The sequence below is a fragment of the Sycon ciliatum genome, chromosome 2 (genome assembly GCF_964019385.1).
Source record: "Sycon ciliatum chromosome 2, ocSycCili1.1, whole genome shotgun sequence".
In the NCBI taxonomy this organism is placed as follows: Eukaryota; Metazoa; Porifera; class Calcarea; order Leucosolenida; family Sycettidae; genus Sycon; species Sycon ciliatum.
In genome coordinates, this window is record NC_088644.1 from 5,197,830 (window position 1) to 5,218,081 (window position 20,252).

General features: G+C 47.4%; 3 protein-coding genes across 3 annotated transcripts; 2 read left to right on the forward strand and 1 right to left on the reverse strand.

The window, feature by feature from the left end:
- Positions 1–111: 111 nt before the first annotated feature.
- Positions 112–4,834, reverse strand: LOC135808370 (uncharacterized). Its single transcript, XM_065321553.1, has 7 exons — positions 4,512–4,834; positions 3,602–3,677; positions 2,859–2,971; positions 2,311–2,384; positions 1,904–2,024; positions 1,285–1,572; positions 112–1,050 (listed from the first exon to the last, which is right to left on the reverse strand). The coding sequence occupies exons 1-7, from the start codon at positions 4,533–4,535 to the stop codon at positions 961–963; spliced, it is 786 nt and encodes a 261-aa protein (XP_065177625.1). The 5' UTR covers positions 4,536–4,834; the 3' UTR covers positions 112–960.
- Positions 4,835–5,024: 190 nt separating this feature from the next.
- Positions 5,025–9,698, forward strand: LOC135808371 (ATP-dependent DNA helicase PIF1-like). The gene is made up of 5 exons (XM_065321554.1): positions 5,025–6,404; positions 6,799–6,905; positions 7,362–7,693; positions 8,195–8,337; positions 8,826–9,698. The coding sequence occupies exons 1-5, from the start codon at positions 5,286–5,288 to the stop codon at positions 9,036–9,038; spliced, it is 1,914 nt and encodes a 637-aa protein (XP_065177626.1). The 5' UTR covers positions 5,025–5,285; the 3' UTR covers positions 9,039–9,698.
- A 1,128-nt stretch (positions 9,699–10,826) lies between these two features.
- Positions 10,827–20,070, forward strand: LOC135808373 (NTF2-related export protein 2-like). The gene is made up of 4 exons (XM_065321556.1): positions 10,827–11,008; positions 17,590–17,673; positions 17,913–18,057; positions 19,141–20,070. Exons 1-4 carry the CDS (start codon positions 10,991–10,993, stop codon positions 19,299–19,301), a joined length of 408 nt encoding a protein of 135 aa, XP_065177628.1. The 5' UTR covers positions 10,827–10,990; the 3' UTR covers positions 19,302–20,070.
- Positions 20,071–20,252: the final 182 nt, after the last annotated feature.

Below are 20,252 nucleotides of genomic sequence, written 5' to 3' on the forward strand. Positions count from 1 at the left end.
TGCAATGAGGGGACTGGTAACTGGTCAGCGCGGCCTGGACTACCAGCTGCAATGGCCACGCCACTCAGTGATATCATGCCAAGCACACAGAGTGTTGTCTCGACTGTTGAGTACTTAAGAGGAATAAACACATGACCTAGTTGTGGCTACGAAAAAGTTTGACATGATAAATTTGAGTCCGGCGCCTGCAATGCCCCCATTGGCGATAATTTGAGTAGAAAAAAATGAACACTAAGAAAGTGGTGGACATTGAATAAAATGTACCCTACGAAAATGAGGTGTGATAGCCCTACGCAAGGTAAAACAAAGGGAAGCCAGGCCGGCTGGCTCCGTAATAAATTGTGAACATTGCTAATCTCAAGTAATAGTGATGACGTGTGTAGGTGATTTAATCAGACAGAATCTAGGTAAGGGGTGTGACCAGTTCCGAGACCGAGATAACTGGACAAAGGCCAGATACAGCATGAGCCACAACAACAACAATTGGACTCACCTCCAGCACATCAAGGCAATGTGTGACAAGTCATAGCTGCTGTGGATCCAATCAGCTCAAGCACTCAAGTACACATCAAGAGCAGTAATAAAAAATGGGACTTGAAGTTTGGTTCGGCAAGGTATTCAATTAGGCTTCAACTCCGGTGAGCTATGCAGACACGCCTAGAAGCATACAGCTCAACAGTCAGCACTGGCACTGGTAGCTAGAAGGCAATAACTCCACTGCCTAGGAAGGAGTTTTCAAGATCAGGACGACACCTGAAGGGCGACAAAAGCAATGCTGGCTATGCTTACCGAGTCACAGTAGCAGAAAGTACGATGTGCCAAAGCTGACAAGAACTTCTGTTGCACAGACTAACCATGTCAATATTACAGCAGGGGGGAAGCAATCCGGTGTTTGTGACTCCTGCTTGCCTGATCACTGCTACATCATTGCGGAGTGGAGAGGGCCAATGAAAACCGTGCTTATGGGTCCTCAGCAGCGGCTGGTTGCAGGTACTGCACCGCCTGTTGACAACACGGACACTGGAAATCCTCGCGAACACTTGACAACGTCTGTGGCAGAATACGAATGACACCAGCACACCCACATACACACACGCCAAGAAGACAAGAAGCAGAATCCAAAACAATGCCAAACGTAACACTCAAGGGCAAAAAGCAAGGGCCCAGAAAGCATGTTGATATATCAAGACAACCATCCCACAGTGGCACACTGATGTGCAGTACAGGTACATGCAATGTACAACAAAATCCCAATCAAATCAGAGTACTACATGTAGTACTCACCCTCACACATCGGAAGCAGAACGTATGTGAACAATTGGCAAGGTACGCCACCGGTGGCACTTGACGGCAGGACACACAAACTGAAGGACCGTCGACTTCATCCTCACTTGCTTGATTCCCACGCAGTTGCCGTCCCCGGGACAGAGCACTAGCTTTGGCTTGCCGAGCCAGGGAAACAAAGTGACGAACCGAAGCCAGCAGCCACATACGAAGGAAACGAGCTGCCACGCGCGCAACTGTCTTCAGCTTATCGACATTGATGAGTGGAATGATGAAAATAAACAGCTCCTGCAGAAGAAAAAAACGACGGAAATCATATAGAGGAGAGTAAGGATCCTTGTTTTCTTGTGGAGTCCCTGCGGATGTGGAACAGTCGGTCTGACTGAATCTCCCATGAACCGTAAACATTATTACGAAAGAAAGAAGAGAGACGGAGAGAGAGAGAGAGAGAGAGAGAGAGAGAGAGAGAGAGAGAGAGAGAGAGAGAGAGAGAGAGAGAGGGGGGGGGGACAGAGAGAGGACAGAGACAGACTGACAGAGAGACAAAGAGAGACCACCAGCAGCTGCAAACAAACACATCAGCGAGGGTGTTCAAGCTATTAACAATACCCACACTTACACCAAATGAATACATGGCCAGTTCCAAGGTGATATTGTCATGCAGCAGCTGACTGAGACCGCCGGGTGGCATCAATGCCGTCTTCAACCATGACCTCAGCGACACAAACGTGTTGAAGAACCTATCATACACAGGGATAACACACAAACATACACACAGAGTCTGAGACAGATGCTCTCAATGGCAACTCCGCTTTGTGCCCTCAACTACACAGATATACTCCGGCATACGTGCCAGCTGAAGAAAGATATGTCCGCTTGGCTGTGTACCTCTAGACTAGTTGTCTCCCCTTGCCAGTCAATGCAGCTGCCACAAATATCGGGTGCCGTAAAAATACACCAAAAAGGCCACACTAACCGATACACCGAGTAGTACACATGCCAAGAGGGAGATTCCAACCAACTCACTGATGAAATGCTGCAAGCAGTTCAGCTGGATTCTTCATACTCAGCTCTTCCAGCCAGAGCAAAGCAGCTGCCACCTAGAACACAACAATAGCACAGGACACAGTGACAAATGGAATATTCTACCAAATTTGACATTTACACATACCGTATTCCCAAGGAAAGTAAACGGCATGTTCGAAGGAATAGGATCCATATTGACCAGATCACCTCAATAATTGCATGTTTGCTTCATCATATCTGGGTCCACTTGAATCTCACCAATCCACTTTACAAAATGATCCATTCAATTGGTGTGGATCCAGAATTCCAGATTCAACCAAACCGATTTACAGTGCAACCTGTTAAGGCGACTGCCTATCCCAGATGACCACTAAAGCCGGGACCAACAAGTATCATTTTCACTAATATTACCCTAGATAAGGAGACCACCTGTACACAGCGACAATATTTTGTGGGGCCCTTGTGCGGTAGGTTTAGACAGGTTTCACTGTACCTAAAAAAAGTTTGCCAAAACAAACCATCGTAACATGCACGCGCCTGCATCTCACCTTAGCAATGGCAGCTGCGCTGATGTCTGTGTCATATAGGCCATGTACAAAGTGTGCCGCGCTCCCTAAGTGCTGCCACAGCGATGAGAAGTCACCTGCCAGGTCTGCCCAACCTACGCAAAAACCAGCAGGGCAGTAACCAGTAAGTAGGGACACATTCAGAGATTTTAGGTGTGAGACCAAAATACCATTGTTATTTGCGACCAGAACTATTCAGAAATATTTGGTACAGAAAAGCAGTTCCTTATCGGATGATATGTGTCAGTCCTTGTGCAGCCATTGAAATTTTAGGTATGAGAGAGAGATCCACTGCAAGGACCGGGGGGGAGGGGGGGGGGGGCACGACAATAGGGCGTTGTAGGAATTCATGAAGATGGGCCTTGCCCGAAAATTCGAATGATTTATGTCTCTTTTTCTTTCAGTGATTTGTGTAGCCCAGAGACCGTTCGAAGAGTGTTGTGAAGATGTATGGATATAGGAATAATCGTGTAAAACAATACAAGCACACTCACACACAATGTGAATTTCTGACAGCCCACGCATTGTGTGCTTCAAAACCAAAAAAAAAGCAGCGCTTTACATGGAAAGGGCAAATAAATGCAATCAATAGATTACTAAATACAGAGTCAAAAGCCAGAGCATGCAACTCTTATTCTCTAATTAGGATTTGTTAACTGAAAGCGCATCTAGCTAAAGCCTGACCAGCCAGCTCGGTTGGTACGTCCCTGTAACCCATGACATACCATTTTCTGTAACATGGCTGAGAAGTTCCTGTGCTCTGGACAGAAATGGCGCACACCGCATCAACAGAGCAACCGGCTGTACAAGAGAAGCACACACAGGCACACGTGAGCGTGCATGCGCGCGCGCACACAACACACACACAAGCACACGGGCACGCACACACACACACATACACACACCACACACACACACACACACACACACACACACATACACATACACACATACAGCGATTACTCATGAGGTTGATTGTGAGCGACAGTGGCTCAAACAGTAGTGCTTGTACAGTCCTGCTCAATGAAATCCAGTCGCGTCACTCAAATTTGGGCCTTGCATCATTTCGCTGCTCAGTGTTCGCAGGGCTATGGCTGCGCAACGCCCGGTGCGTACTTGAGTGATGCGACTGGATTGCATTGAGCAGTACTGTACTACAGTCAACTTCGCTTGTAACGACTGCGGATATAACGACAATTCGCGAATAACGACTGTGGATATACAGTCAACTTCGCGAATAACGACAGGATTTCCATGCCCAGAGCAAAGTCCCATCCAACTGTAATACATATAATGAGACTTCGGGTATAACGGCACTTCACGAATAAGGACACTTTTCTGATGCCCCGCCGAGTGTCGTTATAAGCGAAGTTGACTGTACATGTACCGGTATATGAATTTGTATTTCAACATTCAATTTCATTGTATTCCTTTACAGCGTAATCCTGAGTATCACACTGAGGGAGAATAGGCTGGTAAGGGTAGAGTCCAGCACAAGTCACTGTGTGTTAGTAGTGTAGTCAGTAACTCTGGATTGTCTGAACAACAAATCACCATGATCACAAAATCACACAGCCAACTGCACTGCAGACAGTGTACTGGTCGTACTGTGGGACAGGGCGTGCGAAAGCTTACATCAAGACTGAAGTCGGGATCCATGCTCGCAGCTGCGACACAAATCACCACTCCTCCTCCATATTAGTAGTCAGCAACAGCAGATGAGTCGATCTCAGAAACGTCAGGATACGAGATTGGCTGGCTGAGATGTATGCATACACTAGTCCACTCACTACACTGTCTACGGCAGTTTACATCGCTTCAGTCCCGAGGCACGTCGATAACTACGGGTCCTACGAGGGTTCATTACCAAGTGTGTGGGAGGAAGAAAAACGGCTGACCCTTGGAACTACTTACTTGTCTTCAAGACTTCATAATCCTCCCTGCCTTTTACTTTTTTGCAGCTTGGCAGGTTGTTCTTGTGAAACAGAAGATCCAAAAACCGAGATCATGTGACATGTCAACACATGCAGCATATGTGTGACGTCATGGTACCATGGCAAAGCTTTTCAAAATTCAAAATCACTTGGGAAGAAGATGACGACGATCTCCCAGGCAAGATGACCGTCGTACCCGAAAGAAGAAGAAGAAATCAGAGGTGAATCAGAAAGAAAAAGAGGCTGTTCAGTGCAGCGTTCTCTCTGATCCTTTCTGTAGCAGCACACCATGGCTGTATGGTAGATATGTAGAAGTTAATTTTATTCTTCAAATACGGACAAGATCAATCCACTCTCATTAGTGGAAGCCCTGAGCAAGCATACCTCCAGGTATTGCTACGAAACGTTCAGCCTTTCATCAACGACACTCGAGAGGAAAATAACAACATCAAGGTAAGAACAGAATCATTCCGGAATGGAGGTGACTGAAGTGGAATGCACTCTCAACAAGGAGTTCCTTCTGCCTAATGGCGAAGTTGGCAGGCGGGAGGCGCACAAATCGGCCAAGCTCAGCTTGTGTCGGGCATCTTCATCGGCCATCGTTCTGCGCATCAGTCAACCGGACAACAAAGAAACAGCTTATCGCCTCAAAATCGGCCAGGTGCAGCTGCACAAACGATTCCTTAAAGAAGGCCGATCCACAATTGTTCTGGCCGAACCCAAGGCGCGACTATTCCTAAGCAATTGTCCGCCTGGCCATTTGTCCAGTTTTCTCAGAACAATGATGATCAAGCTGACTGGCTCGCAGGTCAGTACGCCACAAGCAGCGGCGGCAGCGGGACAGCCAAGGCGTGTACCTCTAGCACCCTCCTCTCTGGAGAACATCAGCCCGCTGACAGAAGTGGACGTGGACAGGGCTGAAAAGGTATTGGCCAGTAAGCAGTCCACCACGCCTCAGCGTGTCCCGTCACGCTCGGTGTTTGCCAAGCGCAAGCCACTCAGCCCGGTTGGAAAGGAGAACCCTAAACAGCCATGCTTGAGAACTGGCAGCTCTCACAGTGTACCTGGAACGAGTATTGGTGGTGGCAAGGGAGCACAGCGTAGTCTGATCCAGCGCACCATGTCTCTGACAAAGCAACAGCAACAAGTGCTCCAGCTGGTACGCTCCGGTAAGAGTATCTTCTTGACCGGTGGAGCGGGTACGGGAAAGTCGTTCCTGCTACGCCGCATCATCTCAACGTTGCCACCGGAATCAACGTTCGTCACTGCAAGTACCGGTGTTGCAGCTTGCCACATTGGAGGAGTGACATTGCACTCATTTGCTGGCATAGGAACTGTGCCGGGAACTCCCGAGGAGAATGTTGCCAGGGCATCACGAGATGTTCCAGCCGGCAAGTGGCGACGATGTTCGTATCTCATCATCGATGAAGTTTCCATGGTGGATGGCGAGTTCTTCGATCACCTGGAATACGTTGCGAGAGCCGTACGTGGAAGCAAGAAGCCGTTTGGTGGCATACAGCTAATCTTGACCGGCGATTTCTTTCAACTGCCACCTGTGACGGCTGCTAGCAAGAAAACCCAGTTTTGTTTTGATGTAAGTATGCCCACAATGACATGTGCCGTCACTTAAGGGACAAGCTCATAATGTACAACGTAGATGTGGGCGCAATGGTACGTGTATCTCGGGTAATGCTCATATTCCCTTTTACTCTCCATTTTCCAAACACACATATCTTGAGCAGGGTGTGTTTAGCTTAGTCTATTCAGTCATTCAGTCTTCTGCCTTTTTTTGTGCATCTTGCTACGACATTGCTCCTAGTTCTCTGTTTGTGTGTGTGTGTGTGTGTGTGTGTGTGTGTGTGTGTGTGTGTGTGTGTGTGTGTGTGTGTGTGTGTGTGTGTGTGTGTGCATGTGTGTGTGTGTGTGTGTGTGTGTGTGTGTGTGTGTGTGTGTGTGTGTGTGTGTGTTTCCTGGCTGTTTCACTGTAGGCAAAGTCGTGGAGACGCTGTATCCAGGTTAACGTTGAGCTGAAGGAGGTATTCAGACAGTCCGACCCAGAGTTTGTTGCCATGCTTGGAGAAATCAGACAGGGCAGGTATGTCTTGCTGCAGTCAGTAATCTTTGCTAACGTTCATCTGAAAAGTCTGGGGTGTCCCTGTGAAAATGCTTACCAAATCTACACTCAAGGGGGCGGGGGGGGGGGGGGGGGTATATCGGCATATCCCAGCCTATGATTGAATGGTTCCTGTGGACAAGACTGGAAGTTGAAATAAATTCCTCAGACACCAGGTGCTTCAACTTCAAGGGTTGAACGAACCGCCCGTGGTACATATGTCTGCCTGCCTGATGCCCTTGCTATAGACAAGTCTGCTATCGAGAGCACCCCAATTTTCTTGCACATGTACATACAATCACGTACCGTTGTATCCTTTGTATGCTGAGTAAATATTTAGACTTCCTCTTCACCCACCTTGTGCTCTAAATACCTTTGTAGAATTTGTTTTTGAAGAATTTTCTTTGTTGCCGCTTGTCACATGCTGATCTTGTGCAGGTGCACGGCAAGCACAACCAAACGCTTGCAGGCCACGAGCTCCCAGACCATCGAGTCGAATGGTGTGAAGGCTACTCGACTCTGTACACATCGTGATGCAGTCTCACAGATCAATGCATCGCAGCTCGAGGCTCTGACCAGCAAGTCTTGCCTATTCACGTCTATGGACTCTCCGCCAGAAGCGGCGAGTCGTTTGAACCAGATGTGTCCGACCCCGAGCCAACTCTCACTGAAGGTCGGAGCCCAGGTGATGCTCACGAAGAACATCTGCATGTCGAGTGGCCTGGTGAATGGGGCCCGTGGCATAGTCACATCATTTGATCCAGCCTCAGGTATGCGCACGTGTATGATTATATTGTTTTCCTCGGAGTATGAGTATCCTTGTGGTAACCTTGGTCCTGAACGAAAAATGAAGTTATCAGTTTGCATTTTCCTGCTCGTTTCAACTATAATGTATTACCCCGAATGCCGAAGGCTAAGACCTTCCACTTGTTAAAAGAGCCTTTAGGGCGATTGTTTTCGATATGATCCAAGGCATAGAATGATGTTGAGGAGGTGGTGCCCGGCAGTGGTGGGCTTATGAGCAGAGGTACTGCAGTGTTCGCATATATGACCTGTGGCACACACATATGCACCCTGCATTTTTTGTACCCTTATCCATTTCCATATGCCATTCCCCATCACTGCACTGTACGCATTGACACTGTTACTTTCCAGGGATGACGATCCTTGGTCAAGTATGATTTAGAATTGTTCATGTTGCATTCTTTGCTTTGAAGTTGATGCTTTGCTGATGGAATGATTCTTTCTGGTCTGTGTGCTCTGGCTTTCAGGGCTGCCTACAGTTCAGTTCATGAATGGCTCTCGGAAGGTGATAGGCAGGGAGAAATGGGTGTTTGGTAGCACAGGTAACATGCTGGTACGTTGTCAACTGCCACTGCAGTTAGCTTGGGCAATCTCAATCCATAAGAGTCAGGTAAGGCATGGCAGAAGCGATAAAATGATTAAAATCCAGAACACATTGCATTATTTTTGAAGTGCACTTCAGTGTCGGGCACAGCCCACTGAAACGTACACACCGTAGCCGTACGGAGTAACACATCTATGGACGACGACCACGCAGCCGCTAAAACGTGTATACGTAGAGGACAGCTGTAGCAGCATTACTGCTATCGCAAGATGGTGGAAGTTTTGAAAAGGGAAGACCAGGCCCCCTGTTTCCTCTGAATCTATCACTACATTTAGAAAATCGATCCCGTCAGCTTTTCTGTTATGTTTTACTGCATGGGTACGTACACATGTGGCTTTCCTAAAGTGTTCGACGTTGCGGCATAGAATTTCTTCGTCTCCACCAAAATGTGGTGTGGGCCATTTGATGCAATCCACCTGCATTTTCTTAATCACATCAAAATATCTCTGACAAGAACTTTGTTTGTTCGTTTTGCTTTCTACTCTGGCATGCAGGGAATGTCACTTGACTGTGTGGAGATTTCCCTTGCGCGCGTGTTCGAATGTGGCCAAGCGTACGTGGCACTGTCCCGAGCGCGCAGCCTCGACACGCTGAGAGTGATCGACTTTGACCCTAGCTGTATCCATGCTCATTCGACGGTGGCGGAGTTCTACAGGAGAGCTCAACACGAGCTAGGCCGCCCTATAGTTCAAGAAGCCTTCGACTAGCTTCTCATATGGCAAGTCTCAAAGCCTCACATAGCTACAGTCCTCTATTTATGCCCCTTGCAGAAACAACCCTACCAAAACAATCCTACTGACCGTATACCTCACACGATACCAGTAAGTGCTTACCGGAATCTTAAAATTACCAACTCCCTCATGCTCTAACCAACTCAAGTAACCAATGCCGCTAACAGGCATCCCTTGCTTGTTTCCGACAGTGCCTTTTTAGTGGATGTCCGATGTCTTCAATCCGAGGCTTTTGGAGATATCACTCCATCTCGTGTTCACATATTGTTTCACCGAGTTATTTTCAATGTAACAAAATTAAGACAGGACTCTACCTACCAACCTTTCATTCAAACCACTTGAGACCCTTTTTATGTTTTCACATTGGAAGAGTAACCCTATCCGTTACGTTGTCTGTTTGTGCACGGGCATTTTTCTTGTGTACTTTTTAAAACTTCAAGTAATTTGCCTGAAAGTCACTTGAAAAACGTTTGTCATGGAAAACAAGAATCCACAACTGCTACAATGTTAGTGTGACGACACGAGTACTATGTTCACTCTCCTCTTTTTTCGTTGTTCAATTTCTGTCTCCACGTCGACTTCTTGTAGAGATATTTCGTTCATCTTTGTCTCCTTTGAAGTGCAACAGGACCCTGATACATGTACTGTGGTTACTCACGTGTTGACCACTGTCTCCTGTGGTGGTCTACCTACTGGATTGTACCATCTGTGTACAGTAATATTGCCAGCAGATGTGTAGCCCATTTCATAAGTATACTTTCAAAGGTAGATGTACCTAGATGAGCCACACAGCCACTGATAGTGATAATAAACTGTGGTCACTTATCCATGAATGTACCGCAGTCGTGGGGTCAATCGTACCACCTCATTACAAAATTATACAGCCTATTAGCTCTGGTTATACCACTGATATCCAATGCCGGCAATAGGGGGGCCCTACACATATCGAAGCGGTTGACATGGCCTTACTATTTTTAAAGTTCTAATAAAAAAAGACCGAACCAGGGGCACAGTCCAGGGATATGGCTCATACAGTCGCAAGACTACGGCCCTGCTAACCGGTTTCTAGTTGCAATGGGGAACACTGTTCTTTACGGTAAGACTCTTGTGTCTGAGTAGGTGTACATATGCGTGTACTTCTTGAAGCATATCGGAGCATTTCTTCCATTGACAGCGGCCTGTGTACTTGTAGTATACAGTATGTATGTACATGTATGTATAACCAACCCATAACCCTTCTGGTCGTAGGAGCGCCATACCGGTATGTGTCATAAGGCAGCAGCATCAAAAGAACAGAAGAAAAAAAGGATACAGTAAAAGAGAGAAAAGCAAAAACAGGATAGTAATATGAAGAAGAGGTTGGTGCGACTTCAGTGATAGTAATAATTATTTTAAATAGAAATGCAATCGGAAGAAAAGGATAGGGAATAGCTGAAGTATGAGCATTGACTTGCTCTCTTACTTACCGGTATACACAACAGTCAATGCAGTCATGTTTACAGTACTGGCAAGAGGCTATGTACCATTAATTTTAGTCAGACATTTATTATGTACTCTTGATACTGGCTTTAGCCTTTACTGGCTTTAGTAAGTTTAGTACGACTTCCTGCTGTATACAGTCCAGGGAGCCCTACGCATACCACATACCGGTATGTGTAGGGCTCCCTGTATACAGTCCAAACTCGTGACGTAATAAAAGAAAAGTAATAAGTTTTCAACCTCTTGGCAGTCTTGCCGTTTTTCGTCAAAACGTTTTTTGAACTATGTTACTTTTCACTTTTGAACTGCACTGTGTGTTGTGAAATAGATTTTCTGTTTGCTTTCAAGTAGTTTCATGTCCGTGTCGTGATAAAAAGCACAGCAACATCTACATGTGGAGTCTCTGGGAACGCTTCCGGTAGCTGGGCACATAGCTATTCGCCATTAGGATGGCCGCTTTAGAATCGGTAAGTTTGTGTAGGAAAGTCATTGTTACCGTCTTGAACTTTTCTTTTGAATCAGCTGATTAGGAATTCATATCGGTAGTGGAATTTTATTTGGTGAGCTGCAATTCTTGTGTTCCATATAATAATTATTACGTTGAGGTTTCAGCCCATTTCCTTGGTAATGCCTCTGCCTACAATTGTTTCCATTCTTTTGTGTTGTGTTGAACTACTACTGACTGTAACCAGAGCTCAAATTGCATGTGAAAGTCCATTTAGGGTGCAAACTATGACATTTTCGTAGCATACAAGTTTGATAGTCCCGTGGCATTGACATGCCTCCGAAAGTATATAACCCCCCAAGAGTGTGCAACTCTGGATACCCTTTCTATGGCCCTGTTTACATGAGAAAAATAGGATCCTTGTTCTGCCTGTGTGTGTGTGGGGGGGGGGGGGGGGGGGGGGTTGCTCGTGGTACTGTTGTATTTGACGCTGACTGGTGCGGCGTTCACTCAGAAGTTGGGGAAGATCGTTCTCATTCCAGAAGTCAAGTCGCCGCCGGAGAGACTTGGAGTACGATGAGACTGCCACTTGATGTGGCTTCTGAAGTTACAAGTACAGGTCTGCTCTCGATATGACAACTCTCACTTGTACGTAAACCTCGCTAGTACGTAAAAAAATCAAATCCCCCGCCGACACAGCATCACTCCCATACAAATTTTGTTCTGCACAACGTAATTCTACATAACGTAAACCTCGACATAACGCACCTGCAGCGCAGTCCCAGACGTGCCCACTCTCGATATAACGTAGATTCACATGCGTGATACTGTAGTGTTGTTACGACTGGGACGAACTTTTCTCCTCTGGCGCTGTCATGAGACAACGATCTACGAGACTACTGACACCGAGACAAGACAAGGGAACGTATTTTGAAGACGTCAGGAAAAGTGAGGCGGTGGACGCGAAATTGGTGCCCGTGTGGGATACAACCAGTCCAGAACGAAAAGGGAGACAAAGACGGCAGACGATTAAATACGACGGAGACAAGACGGCAACCGGTCCGACGAACGGAGACAAGACTGCAACCGGTCCGACGAACGGAGACAAGACGAGAAAATGCGTGTACAACGGGGACAAGACGAGAAAGAGTGCATACGGAGGGGACAGAAGACGGTGCAGCCGCATGTACAGAGCATTCAAAGACAGCGCAACAGCGTTCACCACGGGGCAGCAGCATGTACGACACAGAGACACAAACGCAACAGCACATACGACAAAGACTCAAAGAGCTACACGCGCAGCCACATGTGCAACAAAAAGCTACAAGCGCAGCCACAAAACAACAGTAGCGCTAGCGCCTGCGCGCGAGCCGGTCACTCATTTGTTTTCCTTGCAATTGCAAGCTTGTTGTGAACTGTTCCGCCATGTCCAAGCAACGAGTATCGATCAGTTTGAAGGAGAAAATAAAAATTATTGATGATCATGAAAGAAGGAAGTTGTCAGTCCGTGACATTTCGAGGGCGACTGGAAAACCTACCAGCACAATTTATACCATCTTGAAGAACAAGGATTCTTGTCGGAAAAGTTGGGAAACCGGTCAACGCTCCGGCAAGGTGAAGCGGATTGCTCATTCCAAGTGGCCTCAGCTGGACGACGCCCTGTTCCAGTGGGTTGTAAAGGCAAGGACAGCCGGAGTTGATGTTTTCGACGACACCATCCGAACCAAAGCCAGAGAGTTCGCCGAGCATTTCGGAATATCTGATGAAGAGTTTTCCGCCAGCAGCGGATTCTGCGATAAGTTCAAGAAGCGCCATCAGCTATCGCTAAGAACGAAGGCTGGAGAAGGTGAACACACGGCTCGTTCCGATGATATTCACGACTGGCAAGACCAGGTTCTTCCTGGCTTACTCGAGGGATATGCGCCGAAGGATGTCTTCAACGCCGATGAGTCGGCACTCTTCTACCGACTCCTACCGCACAAGACGCTAGCGTTTCGTGGCGAGAAGTGTAGAGGAGGTAAGAAGAAGAAGGAACGGGTTTCATTGCTCTTTGCCTGTAATCTCGATGGCAGTGACAAGCTCACTCCGCTCATGATTGGGCATTATGCTAAGCCTCGCTGCTTCAAGAATGTCCAATCGCTGCCTGTTACGTATAAGTCCAACAGAAACGCTTGGATGACTGGCGAGCTCTTCAAAGAATGGCTGCTCTCCGTCAACGCAGATATGGCTCGACAGAAACGCAACATCATCATGTTCATGGACAACTGCTCGGCTCATGTTGCTGGTGTGCGGGACTTGACATTGTCCAACATGAAGGTAGCATTCCTACCACCCAACTCCACAAGCGTCACTCAGCCACTTGATCAGGGCATTATACGCAGCTTCAAGGCCCAGTATCGCCGCAGAGTCATCCAGAAGCTGATTGCAGCATTCGACTCGAATAAGCTGGACTTGGCAAACCCTGGTGGCTTCTTCGACCTGAAGGATGCTGCTCTGCTGACAGCTGCGTCGTGGGAAGCTGTTGCGGCAAAGACGATCAGCAATTGTTGGAGGCATGCACGCTTTCAACCCCAGATTGCTGAGGGTGCTAGACCAGTGGAGGATGAGTTGGACCTCGCTGAATCCGAACTGTCTGCGTTGTGGAGTGACGCTACGGAGAAGCTGCAGATCGACACCACCACCACTGTGAGTGATTTCGTCTGTGCCGACGATGAAGCTGCCACGGAGGAGGAGGTAACTGTGGAGAGCATTGTGGCAGATGTAGCAGCCAAGCCAGCAGAGAATGAACAAAGTGATGATAGTGATGAGGATTTACCTTCTGTCCCACCACCAACCTTCGCGGAAGCGTATGGTAGCCTCTCTACTCTGACAGCCTTCATCATGAATTCACGATCGGTTCCTCCTGCCATTCAAAAGAGTCTGGCTAACATTGATGACTTCCTTCTGACTGCAGCCACTGCCAAGAAGCAGAAGAACATCACCGACTTCTTCAAGCCGCAACGTGCTGAGGTTCAAGCTCAGTTTGTTGAAGCTGCATCCAGCAGCAGCACCCACCAGGGCCACCACCACAACATGACAGCAGCACTGAGTCAATGGCTGAGGACAGTGAGGTTGAAATCGTTAGTGATGCAACCAGCAGCAGCAGCGGCAGCAGCAGCAAGGCTGGCAACAGAAGCAGCACTGAGTCAATGGTTGAGGACAGTGAGGTTGAAATCGTTAGTGATGCAACCAGCAGCAGCGGCAGCAGCAGCAAGGCTGGCAATAGAAACAGCACTGAGTCAATGGCTGACGGCAGTGGAGTTGAAACCATTCAAGTGACAGATGCAATCAGCACCAGCAGCGGCAGCAGCGACAACAACTGCAGCAGTAGCGAGTCCGGGTCCGATTCCGCGTGTTCCAGATCTGCTTGTTTTGCTTGCCCTCTTGTGAGTGAGCAACTCATTCTGCGTCAGTGCCGCAATTGTTCGCGACACTATCACCATATGTGTCAGAGTAAAGATGAAGATGGAAAGCTGTGCGATTCTTGTTTTTTGGAACTTGCTTGAGAACTGTTTTCATTCGTGGCTTTATGTACAGTGTGCTGTGCATGTTACGACAGCACCGTGGCTTTAGTGTCGTGTTGCCTTTCTAAGATGTGGCCGCTGACTGCTTTGCTGCCTTTACTTCTGTTGTGAACATAAGTCTGTTGATTGCATCCATGTTCTTTCTTTTTTAGTGTCTTATTAAAACCTTGATTGATCACGGTGGTCGCTTACTGCTTTGCTACCGGTTTAATCCTATTGTGCATATACTAGTACAGTATTCTGCAGCATTGATTGTATCTGATGTCGATGGTGGTACAGTGTGTGCATGTTTGCATGGGTGAACCCGCCTTGAAATACCCTTCATTTTGAGGTACATATTGTATTTTACACACGGGTTTCTACATAAGATAACTCTCGATATAACATAATTTTCGCGTGGTCCCAGAGATTACGTTATATGGAGAGTAGACCTGTACCAGTTGTTGAAATACCATTGCAATCTCTATAATGATTGCCCTGAGAAAGGCTCGTAGTTTCCAAACCACTCCAGGCACTGACTAAGGAGGTTGATGAAAGCCCTCCCAGCCGCGCCACTTGGAAAGTCGAATGTGTTTGGGATATAGTGCACTGCTTCGTCGTATGCCGAGCGCAGTGCTTGGCTGGTGGCAGCTGCATCCATGCGCCCCAGCGTGAACCCTACACCAGGGGCCATTGGGAAGGGTGGTAACTCGGGGCCTGGCTGGATGCCTCACCATCGTCATCCACCTGAGTATCGCTGAGGCCTACCAGAAGTCGCACCTCCTCAGCAAGGCTAACTTACCAGAGGTGTCATCAGCCAGAGCTGGGTTCACGCTGCTGTCAGAAATCGGAGTTCCGACTCCACCACTAGGCGTAGATCCAGCCGTATTCACATCGTCGTCGTTGCTTTCCGCTGAGGCGCTGGCAGATCTTGGCGTATTGGGTTGAGTGCACTTGCGACGGCCACGCGTGGGCTCGTGCCAGCAGACTGAGCTGAGTTCCCGGCCCCATCAGAGACGGTTCGGGTTGTACTCATGCCCGTGGCTACTGGCGAGTCATGGCTCAGGCTACTTTGCTGGCTACTGGTGGTGGCAAGAGTAGTAGCAGTGCTAACACTAGCTAAGGGTTGCGATACTGTAACTGGCTCAGGTACGGTGGAGGGTGCGGTAACCACGCCCGCTGGGTTTGAACTGCACTGTACGGGATCAGCCAACTGATTTTGCCGATTCCGGCATCTAGATTTCTTTCCAGGAGTACATTGAATGCAAAGACTATTTCTCTCTCGACAACTGCAGCTCGTTTTGCAGACAGAAGTGCCACTTCACTGGTAATACTGACCAATGCCGGAACCTGCCCTACCTCCACTCGTTGCCATGAAAGGGTAGCTCAAAATCAATGCATGCCACGTCTAGAAATTAAAAAAGAAAACACAGGAGCCCGCAAAACTCTAACCGCTCTCCACACATCTGAAGGTACTCTTCAACTTATGCAAGAGTGCATAGCCATCAGGCATTACTAGTATGTACTCTTGATACTGGCTTTTTTCACACATGGTAGTACATGTACGACTCCCTGCTGTATACAGTTCAGACTCGTGAGGTCATGAAAGAAAATAATAAGTTTTCAACCTCTGGCTGTGTTTTTTGAAAGAAGTCATCAGCATGATCATGAAAGATATCCGGATTGCGCACATGCTGGCCTTCGGTTCATGGTACGAAACGTATCTGGAACACTTGATCGCGTTTTCGCTTACCCCATTTGCAGAGTTACACACTTTAGTCTTGGGAGTTTACTTTAAGAATAGTCTAGGCTTGATGATACCACCCTGCAACCAGCACCACAACACCGTGCGTTTTAGGTGATCTGATTTCTGAATCTCTTAAAAAAACATACGCCCTTTGCTTGTGTCGGTGTTCGTCTAGTTCACCTGCATCTTCGGCAAGTGTGTCCATACGGTGTGTATAGTTAATGGTGTGAGATGATTGTCAATCTGGTGAACATCTTTGGCATGTCAGCTGTCGAGCTATGTACAGTCAGACCTCGGTTAACCGCACACATCCGTTGGACACAAAAATATCCGGATAGGCGAGGGAACCGGATAATCAAACACACATACTGTATGCATGCATGACATATGCTGTAAATCAGTAACCAACGATTTTCTTCCGGATGGTGAGGGATCCGGATAAAAGAGGACCGGATAAGCGAGGTCTGACTGTACAATTTATTTCATCTTTAATAGTACTCAGCTGGTGAGCCAACGCAAATATTAAATGGGAACGAGGGAAACGGTGGGGTAAAAGTTATGTTGCGCTATCGAGCAGTGCTCAAGCTCACTTCCTAACCGTGGAATGTCTCAGTACTCCTTGTCAGTCTGGTGCTACCTTGTGCACGTCTGATTGTTCGAAATCTGATTTAGTTGGTGGACTCTAACGCATAACTTGTGCCCTGCCGTTTTCTTTGTTTCTATTTAAAATTTTATCTTTGCCTACAGTACCCTATACTATTGTACTTGTATGTTCAGACTTTGACACCTGTGTTCATCCACATTGCTTGAGGAAAGCCATGATGTTGTGTGTGTGTGTGTGTGTGTGTGTGTGTGTGTGTGTGTGTGTGTGTGTGTGTGTGTGTGTGTGTGTGTGTGTGTGTGTGTGTGTGTGTGTGTGTGTGTGTGTGTGTGTGTGTGTGTGTGTGTGTGTGTGTGTGTGTGTGTGTGTGTGTGTGTGTGTGTGTGTGTGTGTGTGTGTGTGTGTGTGTGTGTGTGTGTGTGTGTGTGTGTGTGTGTGTGTGTGTGTGTGTGTGTGTGTGTGTGTGTGTGTGTGTGTGTGTGTGTGTGTGTGTGTGTGTGTGTGTGTGTGTGTGTGTGTGTGTGTGTGTGTGTGTGACAATAAGCCTCTCTGCATTAGCTAGTAGATATAGTGTTCATAGGATCAAGGCTGTTGGAAGAAAAGTGTTTTCTCTACAAGGTCGTTGTGGACAGTGTTGCACTTCTGTAGGCTTATATGTCCGTTTCTGAGAGTGTCATATTCTCGTGCTGGTCTGTGCTGGTCTGTGCGCCTAGATTATTCCTGTTGTTGAGGTTGCATCACGTGCCGGAGAGGAGTTTGTTCAGCTGTACTATGAGTCCATTGACAAGCGGCGACATGTGAGTACCGTAGTGTCTTGTATTAAAGCTTGTCTCATATATGAGAAGCCTGTTTGAACACAAGCCTGATTTTCAAGGTATATTCTAGCCTGGCAAGGGCTCTACCCAATAGCTACCTACAAGTCGCATGTCGGCATGGATAGATTCATTGTTACGTGGCTAGTACAGAGGACTGAGCTCGAGCACTCTGGTATTGTAGATATCTGTGCATGTTCTTGATGCCTGCCCCCTCTGCACAGGTGATGGCACCGCTGTACTCCGATGCGTCCCAGTTTCTGTGGAATGGCTGGTGTGGGCATGGCCTTGCTCAGGTCATGCAGCTGTTGCAGAGAGTGCCGTCCAGCGAGCATACGTTACACACCCTGGATTGTCAACCTGTTGCAGGTACGGTTGAATCACACATGCACCGCTCAGGGTTCGCAGCGAAGTTTGGAAGTCTGGAAAAAGTTTGGATTTTATAATTCAATTTTCCAGGTCTGGAAAAAGTTTTGAAAAGGCGCTCCTTTTGAAAAAGTTTGGAAAAAGTTTTGAATTTCGATTTTTTGGCCGCAGATGTGCTGCACTGCATGCTGGCAGTACTGCAAGCAAGTGGCGGTTTTGAGTGCCGCGATAGAAGACGCGCTGGCGATGCGTGGTGTTCACTGCATGTACGAGTCTCGTACAGTCATTTTTTTTTTTTTTACAACTTGTACAAATTTATTGATTGAGTAATTATACTAAAAATGTTTGGCACCTATGATCAGGGGATGGCCCACGCCTTTCAGTGCAGCTCAAGCTCGGCCGGTGATGACTTTTATTTGGCCGTTTTTTTGTTACTGGCGCTCGCGCTCCACTTTGATTCTTGGCTCCACTTTGATTCTTTGAAGTCGGGACAGCAGGATGGCGAGGTCCTTTCGCACTCAGATGAGTTTGCTGGCGAGGATGAAGCCGTCTTTTGCGCTGAGATGGACACCAGCTATGTAAATGTTTCATTGGAACCCCCTCTGGAGGCGGATTTGAACTTACGGAGGGGAACTCTCGTCGTATGAATTCCCCTGCTATTTTCAGGGGCTCTAGCTGCTGAAGGCGATATCATCGCAATGCACCTTGGTGAATTTGTTGATGGTAGTACCAGGGAGGATTTTACTACTCCCTGGTTGTACTCGTAGTGGAGAAGACAGTCGTGCAGAAGAGATTTATAATTTATTTTTCCTGCACGATTGGGTTTGGAAATTCTTGAAATTGGTTTGGAAAATGTTTGGAAAAAGTTTGGAATTTTGTGTGCTTGGTTGGCTGCGAACCCTGACTGGTCCGCTACATAGACCGGCTTCTCGTTGCGGCTTGCAGTGCATGGGACTTTACTTATGCGTACACCATACACTAAAACTTCTCTTACTCTCTTGTTTGTGTTCTGTGATGATGATCTGGTGAGCCTGTCAAGGGTGCTCACTCACTTCCTCTTGCACTTTGCTTTGTCCTCTACTGCAGCTGCTGCGTGCAATGGTAGTACACAAGTATTGGTGAGCACAGAGGGCCATGTGAAGTACGACGGCGATGGAAAGACGCACTGCTTCTCCCAGCAGTTCGTTCTGCTCTCGGAGGACGGTGTCTGGAAAATCCTCAGTGACTGCTTTCGTTTTATTGGCTGAGTCCTGATGAAGCAAGCGCATCAAGTTATGGATGATGATGCCCAGCTCTAGAACTTAGAAGTCAAGATTGCTAGTTTCTGTGACGCAACGGTCTTCTCCAATGCCAATGTTGCGGTGTGTGTTGAATACGAGAGCTATGTCCATTTCCAAGTTGGGTGTCCGCTCATGATTCCCGTGCCAAGCATCTACACTCTTCTGCCAAGCATGCTGTCAAATGCTACTGGCCGAGACTGGACCAACATCATACTGGCCAAGAGCAGTGTTGGACTTGCGGCATAACGTATGGCTGCGCATCAACGCTGCGCCGTGAAACGAGCGGCCAGAGTTGTGCAACTGCTGATATTGCCCCAAACGGACTGGTCCAATCTGTGTGGTTATTCCTTGAAGGTTCCTATGCTGAAGTGAGCCACATCGAAGTATACATAGTAGCATCTGGCTATTTGTTTTCAACGTGGAACACTGGACACCAATGTACGTCAAGTGTCGTTTTTTTATAATATTTATTCTGAATTTCATACAGTTGGTATCGGTTCACTGTGTTCAATGTGATCCTCTTGTTGTTGTTCGTGTCTTTCGTACTTAGGCGGCAAATTTTGGACTCGTGCGAGTAGTGCTTTGTTTTAATTTGATAGTGTTCCCAACCTTGACTTTATAATCTGAGAAGTGAAGTACGTTGTTTATCTACAGACATTCGCGGTGGTGATTTTTTCTTAGCGTTTTGTCCACATCCACCACGTCTTGTGAAGTGAAAAGGTTACCGTAATGATGACTTGTAATGTATACTTATAAGCCTGCACAGAACATTGCCGGTACAGGTCTATGTGTGGCATGTCTATGTGTGTACCGGTACGTGTGCAGCAGCTCCCCTTGATTGCTGGACTCTATCTGTGTATCACCTTGCCAAAAGGCCCTTTGTATCATTTTCTGGCAGCAGATCGGTGAGAACGCTCT

Coding starts and splice junctions, on each gene's coding strand:
- LOC135808373 (XM_065321556.1), top strand. Junction 17,674..17,912: donor CCATTGACAAGCGGCGACAT/GTGAGTACCGTA, acceptor CCCTCTGCACAG/GTGATGGCACCGCTGTACTC. Junction 18,058..19,140: donor GGATTGTCAACCTGTTGCAG/GTACGGTTGAAT, acceptor CCTCTACTGCAG/CTGCTGCGTGCAATGGTAGT.
- LOC135808370 (XM_065321553.1), bottom strand. CDS start 4,535: ATGGATCCCGACTTCAGTCTTGAT. Junction 3,678..4,511: donor ATCCCGACTTCAGTCTTGAT/GTAAGCTTTCGC, acceptor TCTCTTGTACAG/CCGGTTGCTCTGTTGATGCG. Junction 2,972..3,601: donor CAGCCATGTTACAGAAAATG/GTATGTCATGGG, acceptor GTTTTTGCGTAG/GTTGGGCAGACCTGGCAGGT.
- LOC135808371 (XM_065321554.1), top strand. CDS start 5,286: ATGGAGGTGACTGAAGTGGAATGCACTCTCAACAAGGAGTTCCTTCTG. Junction 6,906..7,361: donor GGAGAAATCAGACAGGGCAG/GTATGTCTTGCT, acceptor GATCTTGTGCAG/GTGCACGGCAAGCACAACCA. Junction 7,694..8,194: donor ATCATTTGATCCAGCCTCAG/GTATGCGCACGT, acceptor TCTGGCTTTCAG/GGCTGCCTACAGTTCAGTTC.